At 41.2% G+C, this 11,169-nt stretch overlaps 1 protein-coding gene across 1 annotated transcript; it reads right to left on the bottom strand.

Annotated features, from left to right (window-relative positions):
• Window positions 1-1,957: 1,957 nt before the first annotated feature.
• On the bottom strand, window positions 1,958-10,850 carry LOC124125683. Its single transcript, XM_048391988.1, has 10 exons — window positions 10,800-10,850; window positions 9,452-10,038; window positions 8,968-9,081; window positions 8,126-8,260; window positions 7,455-7,612; window positions 6,803-6,920; window positions 6,407-6,701; window positions 5,354-6,282; window positions 3,380-3,726; window positions 1,958-2,435 (listed from the first exon to the last, which is right to left on the bottom strand). The coding sequence occupies exons 1-10, from the start codon at window positions 10,807-10,809 to the stop codon at window positions 1,979-1,981; spliced, it is 3,150 nt and encodes a 1,049-aa protein (XP_048247945.1). The 5' UTR covers window positions 10,810-10,850; the 3' UTR covers window positions 1,958-1,978.
• Window positions 10,851-11,169: the final 319 nt, after the last annotated feature.

Raw genomic sequence — 11,169 nt, 5'->3', positions numbered from 1 at the left:
TGAATCTTGATAATTTGAGATCGGCAAGGGACAATCACCATGTTTCGTCAATGTCGGGTGTGAGTGGGGCTGAATCTAATTTCCTTTCTAATTAAATCTCCAGAGTGTGTGAGTGAGTGAGTTGGGTTCAACGCTGTTTTTAACAGTATTCCAGTTATATCACGGCGTGTCAGCTTAATGTGAGAGGAAAGCCCGAAGTGATGCAGGTCTCAGACGTTTACCGCTTCGGTGAAACCCAAGAGGACGGGTATGGTGCTGACAAACCTAGAAACATAATCTGGGCGAACCGGGATTCGAACCCAGGATCACAGGTGTCTGGCGTCCCCAAGGGACGCAACTCTACACAGCAAATGGCGGCGCCCTAGACTACTGGGCCACCGTACCCCGAAAATCTTGAGGTTTAACGTTGCGTTCAAGAATTCTGCTCTTATATGAAGTAACGTGCATGCACGCGTGTGTGTATATGTATGTGTGTCTGCTCATGTCGTTTTTACAGAACAAGCCACTGATACACCATACCGAAGTTTTAACATGAATACCCCACTCTGACACAATATACTGACCACAAATTGACCAGTCTTATCCCCTTAATGCTGAGCGCCAGGCGGGGTAACAAGAGCACCATATTTTAACGTCACTGGGCAGATACTCTCTCCCTTTACGCAGATGCTTAACGAAGTTCAGGTGTGGTATATATACCCTCAATATACAGTTATACAGACACTCCAAAGATAATGATGTTTTAACATAGATGTGTCCTTTCTGCAAATGTAACCAAGAAAATGAATACCATGTTTTATTGATATTTCCAGTATATGAGGATATAAGAATCAAATACCTGCCTAACTATTATTATACGTATCCATCACGAAGAAAATTTGTACAGTTAATGAACAGCAAAAATAGCCACATTCTTCTCAGACTTGCAGTTTGTGTTTATAAGATATTTGAAAGAAGGATAATACATTGAATATAAATAAAACTGTGTACACCATATTTAGCTACAATCTAATCTAAAGTGGTGCTTCACGACGAATCGTTTTACAAAAACAGTCATTATATTCCTGAATATGAGGTCACCGTGAACGTACTTTAAAGTCTATATTGCAACAGGTTACATGGCTTCGTTTTGGGAGTGAGACTTCACAACTCTGACACTGGAAATGGTGCAGAAACAAATCAAAGTGACAATACCGACTATGATAGAAAGACACCCACGTGTTCCTGCAAGTACATATTTTACACAGCGACATGTAGCTGCAAACATTCATTGTGTACGTCAATCTTAACTCACTCCCGTAATTTCAACAAAATACTTTGCTTTAAGAAAGTTTGGAACACACTGAAATCTGCATATGTTCAGTTATAAACATTTGTAAGAAACTGTTATGTAATCTTCTAAACATTAAAGTTAGCCATGTTCCTAGAATTTGTAACGTACAATGGTTTTTTTATGGAATCGAGATGCAAACAGAAACGTCAAAACTACATTGACACAAATCACCGAAATGGTAAACGTCTGAGACCTGCATCACTTCGGGCTTTCCTCCCACATTAAGCTGTCACGCAGTGATATAACTTGAAAACTGTTAAAAGCAGCGTTAAATCCAACTCACACACTCACTCGATTCAACTTAACACAATGCCTAAGGAAAGTTCGGTTCACACTGAAATACGCATATGTCCAGTTAGGAACATTTGAAAGAATCTATTATGTAATCCTCTAAGCAATATAGAGGATTTTTTCGTCATGAAGTAAGCTATGGTCCTAGCATCTGTAGAGTAAAATGTTTGCTTTTTATGGAATTGATATGCTAACCGAAACATCAATGCTACATCGACACAAGTGACAAATAACTCGTTTTTTTCTGCAAACCAAATTCGGACGACTGACTCCTGAAGGAGGTTGTAAAACTGTATATGTATACTGTATCACTGTACACCATACTATCAATGATAACTCCTTTCTAGACCACTTTTAGAGCTGCTGCAGCTCTATCTTTTCCCCAGACTCAGTGTAGTGAATGATGACATTCTCAGAATTACTAGTGTTATCTGAACTAGGCACTGTGTCACCAACTACTGGAGCATGGACACAGGTGGGAACATGACTTGAGTTTCCATATATAGCTTCTGTTCTTTGATTGGGTGAACGTATCTCCATGCGTGCAGGATCTGTATGGAGGTTGTTAAGATTTCCGTCTATATGATATGGTTGGGATGACTGCAAAGCGATCTCTTCAATAACACTTTGTCTGTCTGTGGAAACTGCTTGTCCCAGTTGACTCGGAACATAAACCCCTGGCAATTCTATTGATGCGTGGTTCACGGGGCACGTTGATGTTGGTGGTGTGGATGTAAGCAAACCGCCATTGTTATAGCTTCCATGTGGAACTGACGATGATTTCATAAGAAACTGGCCATCGGTTGTCACCCTGAAACAATACCACATGCACTTGACACAACATTTCAGAGAAAATAGGACTTAATCAAAATAGTGATGCTATTGTGACATATAATACAAAATCAAGATGTAAAAGCCTCCAGCGAAATCATTCAATAGTATACACAGTGAAGCCTAATTAAGTTCAAATATTGGTTAACATAATTTCAGCGTTTTTGCAAGTCCCCGTTGACATATGTAGCCCATGGAAAATAAGGTTTCCCTTGGAACAAATAGCAATAAAGTTCATCTCACCACAATGCATGTCTACAAGGTCCCCAAAACAACATACTTAAAGTCCCAAGCAATCCCAGTTTGGGAAATATGTCTAATTTACATAATCCAATATGGCAACAAACTGTCAATAGTATTTTCAACATTTCAGATGAGGTTCAATGTTTTGATGAAAAACAGCATTTGTTCTGTTGCAAAATAGTCATATTATGGTTTTAAAATGATATTCACAACTATTGATCGTTTTCGACTATTGACAAATCTATAAAACATCAAGATGGCCGGCAATTTCAAGATGGCCGACACTTTCCTAAATATGAGTTTAGACTGTTGAAGATTTATATCTGAAACAGTGTGCTTGGACGTATGTGCATAAAACTTGTCACACTAACTGACTGGCCCAAAATTCCAAGATGACCTCCAAGACATGGACAGACATTCAATATCAATACACTGTTGGTCTCTCATGACATATTTGATTGATTGATTTGGGACTTTTAGTATGTTGTTTGGGGGGCCTTATAGAAATGCTCTGTCTATATTCTTAGATAAATGATAGATATTTTGATAAATGTCTGATGGTACTGTCCTCTTCGAGGTCTCATATGATTTCGTAGGGTTTCAAAACTGTTCTGCAAAACAGCGTATACAATATATGTGTTTGGGTTGTCAACTAAAGCATCATTTCCACATTGCTCTTACCTATCTATAATTGTACCATGGTTGGTTGTCAGGTCATGTATATTTGTTGCCTCAGTTATAATCCTTGCAATATCATTGTGATGTTGTGCCTCTGCTTTTTGTAAAGCAGTTTCTTCTTTATCGTCTTTCTCATCCACATTTGCCTTGTTCTGTAATAACACCTCCACAACCTCCCTATGTCCCTGGCTGGCTGCATGATGTAGAGGTGTGCCGCCTTCCTTATCTTTCTCATAAACATTTGCCTTTTTCTGTAATAACACTTCCACAACCTCCCTGTGCCCCTGCCAGGCTGCATCATGTAGAGGTGTGCTGCCATTAACACGTTTCTCATAAACATTTGCCTTGTTCTGTAATAACATCTCCACAACCTCCCTATGTCCCTGGTAGGCTGCAAGATGTAGAGGTGTGCTGCCATCATCACGTTTCTCATCCACATTTGCCTTGTTCTGTAATAACACCTCCACAACCTCCCTATGTCCCTGGTAGGCTGCATGATGTAGAGGTGTGCGGCCTTCCTTATCTTTCTCATAAACATTTGCCTTTTTCTGTAATAACACTTCCACAACCTCCCTGTGCCCCTGCCAGGCTGCATCATGTAGAGGTGTGCTGCCATTAACACGTTTCTCATAAACATTTGCCTTGTTCTGTAATAACATCTCCACAACCTCCCTATGTCCCTGGTAGGCTGCAAGATGTAGAGGTGTGCTGCCATCATCACGTTTCTCATCCACATTTGCCTTGTTCTGTAATAACACCTCCACAACCTCCCTGTGCCCCTGCCAGGCTGCATCATGTAGAGGTGTGCTGCCATTAACACGTTTCTCATAAACATTTGCCTTGTTCTGTAATAACACCTCCACAACCTCCCTATGCCCCTGCCAGGCTGCATCATGTAGAGGTGTGCTGCCATTAACACGTTTCTCATAAACATTTGCCTTGTTCTGTAATAACACCTCCACAACCTCCCTATGTCCCTGGCTGGCTGCATCATGTAGAGGTGTGCCGCCTTCCTTATCTTTCTCATTCACATTTGCCTTGTTCTGTAATAACACCTCCACGACCTCCCTATGTCCTTGCCAGGCTGCATGATGTAGAGGTGTGCCGCCTTCCTTATCTTTCTCATAAACATTTGCCTTGTTCTGTAATAACACCTCCACAACCTCCCTATGTCCCTGGCTGGCTGCAAGATGTAGAGGTGTGCCGCCTTCCTTATCTTTCTCATAAACATTTGCCTTGTTCTGTAATAACACCTCCACAACCTCCCTGTGCCCCTGCCAGGCTGCATCATGTAGAGGTGTGCCGCCTTCCTTATCTTTCTCATTCACATTTGCCTTGTTCTGTAATAACACCTCCACACCACCCTATGTCCCTGGTAGGCTGCAAGATGTAGAGGTGTGCGGCCATCATCACGTTTCTCATAAACATTTGCCTTGTTCTGTAATAACACCTCCACAACCTCCCTGTGCCCCTGCCAGGCTGCATCATGTAGAGGTGTGCTGCCATTAACACGTTTCTCATAAACATTTGCCTTGTTCTGTAATAACACCTCCACAACCTCCCTGTGCCCCTGCCAGGCTGCATCATGTAGAGGTGTGCGGCCAGCATTATCTTTCACATGAATTATTCCCTTGTTCTGTAATAACATTGTAACAACTTCTGCGTTTCCATATATACATGCCAAATGAAGCCCAGTTTCACCCTTCTTGTTTTGCTCACCAATGTCCACTCGTTCCTGTAACAGATAGCTTACAATGCTAACATTTCCAACTGCACATGCGTAATGTAAAGGTGTTGATCCTTCAGGGCCTTTTATATTGACATTCAGTTTTCCAATTTTTCTAATTGTATCCATGGTATCTTTGCCCTTTAGACACAAGGATGCAAAATGTACATATGTATTCTTTCTTGACCTGTATTTCTTCTTGCTCATCTTTATCAAATGTGACAATCTGGAAGCCACTGCAGACAACCCACCCATACAGGCAAAAGTGAACATTTACCAAACTTTACTCCCAGATCATCTGCAACTGCCAACTGCAGTTTAATGATAAGAGGTCTTGGGAGTTTGGGTAGTGTCATCCACAACTTATCCAACTTCCAGTTTTTATTGGAAAACAGGTAATCGAAGTTGGCTAAACTATTCCCAAAGCAACTTCCAAACAAAGCTTCCTTTCTGTTCTCTGCATTCATTTGAACACTGAACAATGCTCTCCTCAACAAATGTGAGTTGTCTGTGATGCTCGCCCAAAACAGAAAGGAATATCCATGTACAATGTCATTATTTGACAATACTTTCAACAGTACACAACTGTCCTTGTTCATATTATGCAACAATTTCTCCCAAACCATATCAACAAATGTCTCTACCTTGAATAGGGAATGCATGCACACAAAGGCAAACTTTCTGCCGTGTAAAGCTGTAGCAAACCGCTTCGCTACAATATGCAGATCATCATGTTTCAATTCGAGGTTGAAAGACACATTTAGTTGTTCGTCTTCAGTTGGATCATCTCTAAATGTCACATAACGAAATATGAACTCGATATCCATCCTTTCAACCAACTGCCTAACATCACGTAGCAGTATTTCTCTTAGCTTTATTGCTACTTTATGATTTCTTATTCTATATGAGCCTGCTTCATGATGGAGACAGCATCCCGTCAATTGGGATAGAATATGTTTCATCACATTTTCAGTGTATTCTTCTTCATTGATGTCAAAAGCCTTAAGTGCCCAAACAATATATTTTTTGTAGGTTTCTCTTTCCACGCGAGTCCCTGTGTCAGACCCTGCCCATAGCATCCTCTCCTCCAGGTTATTCTCCGCCAAAGCAACCACTAACAAGCACGCCATCTTCTGCTTATGCAACAGGTGCTGATCCAAACATGGGTGGTCATCAGTATCTGTAAAAACAAATACCGTTTGTATGAAAGGAGTATACACCATTGCATATATAGATCTAAAGTATAATACCTTCCGTAACGCCTTACAATTACGTTACATAGTAATGATCTCCAGAATGCATACTTTCATCACTGGCGATAGCACAGTCGGTTCCTTCATGAATAGTTGGACCTCCTTGTTCTGTTGTCATTGAACAGCTATTTTCCAGTACATCTGTTGTCCCCAGCATGGAAGTTTGAATTTTGTGTTTGTCATTACCGAGTCCATCAACTGCCATGATGTGATTTCCTCCACCTTGCATATCTCCCTTGACCTTGGCATACTGTAGTATCCTCTGAAGTACATACAGCCTGTATTTCTCAACGTGACAGTTCCTCATGATGCCTGGAGACTTCTCCGAGAAAATTGCATCAGCAGCCTGAGAATATGAAAGTTAGAAATGAAAAGCTATCTTTCATACGTGGTTATTGAGACACATGTTGCCTTTCATATAAAAAACATAGCTTCAAACCAACCTACCATCAGAACGAATATCCCACAGCTGTGTCCATCAGACTGTTCTATCACTGGGTACTGTTTCTTCATCCATAACTTGCTCCCTTCCTTAGACGTAGATTTCAAGTAGTTTACAAAGAGCCTGAGGAATACATGTATATTACTCGATGGCGATAAAGTCTTCAACTCATGTGGACTGGTGTTAAAGTAAAGGTAGAAAAGAAGGTAAATACAGCAGTGCCTAAAATATCCTGTCCTGGCATTTCTGATGTTCTCTCCTGCTTTGTCCATAATTAGGTTTTATGTTAGCAAATACAGATGTTATGGTTTAAATGAATGAGTGACATAACTGTATTTATGGCGTTTAAATCATTCACACAGTGTACCAATTTGGGGAACTGGGTAACCCTGTGAACAGATTGTTCTATATCTTCTACCCAAAAGTAAAAGCTACAAATGTGGGTGTATCGAACATTTTTCGATGGATCTTTTTTACATTCATGTTTGTTTTTGAGAAATCAACATTTCAACATTTCAAATTGGATAGCTTGGTTTTAACATTTATAATGTGCAGCCACACGTCCTGTCTTTTATCTACCTCTAGTGTTGTACAAATGGGAGTTCTACATATAAGGCGGGTTTAGAATTGACCACGCCCACTGTTCTGTCTACCTACCTCCAGTGTTGTACAACCTTGTCCTCCACATCTAAGGAGGGTTTAGAATTAACCACGCCCACTGTTCCATCCTTGACATTAGCCACCAGTAGCACCCAATGTTGATTACGTGGCATGTTCACTGGCATTAAGATCCACGTGTAGTTTGTCAAATTTTCCTGTAAGTTCAAAAACAAATGCCTTTCCGGTGTACGATCAATATATCAAGAAACACGTGCTTCACATAAGCTGGATATGATGCAGTAACAGAGATATTAGTGAATTGGTATCATGAACTTGGAACTTAGAACTTCTAAAGACCCCTCTCTGACAACCAGATTTTCACTTCGTAAAGTAATATGTAGCAAGACGAATATGTTCTTGTGCAATATCTGCTTTTGCAACTGCATATTGAAAACGAATAGCATTATGGGATCAATGGGGTTACTGGCTTTGACTCAATTGAAACCCATTGCAGCATATGGTCGCTTCGTGCGCACAATTGCAAGTGATAACTTCTAGCATACTGAATACGCAATCATGGCATAGACGAATCATATGTTATCACAAAAAATATACAATTACTGCAAAATATCTTTCGAGTCTTGACCTTGTTCATGGTAGGGTGGACATGCAATGGTGCACTCGGAATGAAAGAATTATAAGAAATATAAAAATCTCACGTCACTCACATCTTTCCCCCTTATTCTGTCTGTGTACTGTCCTGCCTCCCACAGTAGGATTGTCTCTGTAGGCAGCACCAGACAGTGGAAGCTGACACGGGAACACCACTCTCCCTCCAGGAGGTGCAGGTATGAGTCCATGATCTAGACAGGAAAGAGTTCATTTATTAGAATGTTTATTATACTGTTTAATCGCCCAATGCTTTCGCTTCAAACGGAACGCTTGTAATTTCAAATCAAAGCAGGATCCGCTGCACATCACATATTCATCATGAAGAGAATATATCGGCTGTTAGCAATGACTGACAATTTGACTCGTGATGTACTAGATTTTGTGTACAATGCCCATTGCAGGTGAGTAGTGTCATCATTGCAGAATCGAGATGCATTGCAATGAGTTGATAATTAGCACCATTATATGAATTGATAGTTAACTAATACTGGTGTAAAAAGAAGAAACCGCCAAAAATTACTGTATTAATCTTAAGATGGGGTTTCAGTGGTCCAAGGCGCCGCATTTCGCTATGCAGATTCACCATGGGAATCAACAAAGTGGTTAACGTCAAAGATGTGCATCACTTTCTTCATAACTTAATCCAACGCACCATGACACTACTGTCAAAAAGAGGCGTTTAACCAAACTCAAGCTCTAGCTCGCCTACCTCAAGGCACTATCAATGAGTATTAGGTGACTGAACCACTCACCACCCTCACGCCCCCAGTTAATATCTAATACTGACATCATTTGATGAAATCGAAGGCCTCTCATGTTCTATGAAATGATTTTCTTGGATGGTTAACTAGGCACGTAGTTTGTGTGATTGTGTAAATATTGCAGGTGGACAACTTACTTCATCTGTCAGCCACTCGTTGGTTTCCAGGCGAGACAGAACATCTCCTCTGATGATGTAGCAGCCAACTGTGTATGTACAGTCACGTGACAGGGGGACGTCCTCTTGTACATGCTGCAGGTGTGAAGGAGGATCCTTCAGTGTTTTTCACAAAGTCCTGTACTTCAGTCCTGGTATGGCATGCTCCAACAAGTACTGCTGCGATGAGCTTTATGTAAACTGACAGGTCTTGGTTCCAGCTCAGACCGTCAGTATTAACAGCACATTTAACCCAGTTCCTTGCTTTTATTGAATCTAGATTCCAGTTTTTGTCGACCTCTTCAATGTGTGACAAGCACGGATTGCCTTTGTTGGTACAGTCCTTGTTCCAGAACCTAGATGATGCTAGGACTTGTTGCACGACCTTTATCACATCACGATTTCTTTCTACTTCTTCTAGAAACGTGTACAGATAAGAAAAGTGTGTGTTATTGACACAGGTTACAACTGTGTGGTCATTTTCAACTTGAGGCTGCAAACGAGGTTTCTTGACAGGGGAGCCTGACGTTGTACCTAAATATTCAATGTCATCATCACTTCTATGATCTCCTGTCCCGCAGCGTTTCTGATTTGTGCCGTGATCATTCTTTGTTTCTGTCTCTGACACCTTTGCTCCATTCAATGTTACACCTAGAATAGTGTTTGATTTACCGTTGTCTTCCAATCCTGTCGGTGATGAATGATCTTCAGGGTCCAGGTTGGAGTTACTGTTCTCCGTGACACCTGACTGCACAGCTCCACCAGTTGATTCTACTTTCCTACATTTACTGTCACCTGAGGTATTAACTGTCTGTTGACCACGCTTCTTGCGTTGTGGAGCAGGCTGTGCTTGTGTGTGGTCCCCGATATATTGCACTAGGATGTGTTTCAGAGGCTGGTTGTACAGATACGATGCTTCTCTGACAAAGGCCCTTGTTGTTGTCTTGTCCTCGGTGTAAGCCTTGTGGTACTGCTTCACTATGACTGGACTCGAGCCAGGCTGCTTCCGGGTTCCATCACTTCGGAAGTGATATTTGTCATCCTTCCAGATATCTGCAAATAGAAATTAACATCATAACATTGCAAACAATGTTGTAATCCTGAAGATGAACTATCCCTCAAAAAGCTTTGTTTGTTAGTGTGTCACCTGTGATGTAGATGTTAATTAATAAAACTGTGAACAGTCAATAGTGTAACATAACTCTAAAATCAACCCACCTTAATGCCAAATCAGCTGTAAGGTCATGCATAAATATGTTGTATTAGAGGTTGTGATGATAAATACCATGTCCTTTTCTCCTTCCCTGAGATGCAACACGATACTTGATTCTTGTTTAGCCCATATTGATTAATCCAACAATGGATTTTCTACAAGTTGACATCAAACAATGTTCATTATTTAAGTACACAATTGTTGTAGAGGGGATGGAAAGAGTAAATAGAAAAACAAAGATAGAACATAAGTAAAAGAAGTCGTTTTGATGATGATACAGACAAATAAACTTAATTCACGTAGTCACTTATTTGCACGACAATCACTTGTCAACAATGTTAGCGAACATAAAAGCGGTTATCACAGGGCTGTAAAAGGAAGCTGATACCAGGGCAGGGTGACCCCGACGTCAAGCAGACTATTACTGATAACGTACATGTATATGAATGTGGCTTTGAGGACATTGGTCATGTGTACTTAACAACCCCAATGAATTCAAATTGTGTAATAAATAATATCAGCTTTCCATGAAATATTAACATTGTTCATATGTATTAATCCCTGACCCGCTGTATATTAAGCCTGAACACAACTGCCTCACCTTCTCTCATTCCCGAGGTAATCTTATAGAGGTACACCTCCCCTCCCTGGGGTGGGGGTGGGGGGGGGGGGGGGGGGGGGGTGGGGTGGGTGGGGGGGGGGGGGGGTGGGGTGGGTGGGGGGGGGGTGGGGGGGGGTGGGTGGGGGGGGGCAGTCTGGATGGTCTTGCTCTCATCTGGACTCCTCAGAATGTTAACAATCTCCTCCACTTTAAGGGCTGAGGTTCTCCCTGTCAGGTAAGGCTCGGGTGGTTTCGGATTAGGCGCCATTTTGTAAAGTTATTAATAGTGACATGAGTCACACAGGCGTGATAAATAATCGGTTGTTCACTTGAACCTGTAGATGACAAAAGGTTATATTCTGAACTACAC

This window comes from Haliotis rufescens, unplaced genomic scaffold (assembly GCF_023055435.1).
Source record: "Haliotis rufescens isolate VD_foot unplaced genomic scaffold, xgHalRufe1.0.p SCAF_103, whole genome shotgun sequence".
Lineage (NCBI taxonomy): Eukaryota > Metazoa > Mollusca > Gastropoda > Lepetellida > Haliotidae > Haliotis > Haliotis rufescens.
The sequence above is the reverse complement of the archived record's forward strand: the minus strand, read 5'-3'. Positions and strand labels throughout refer to the sequence as shown.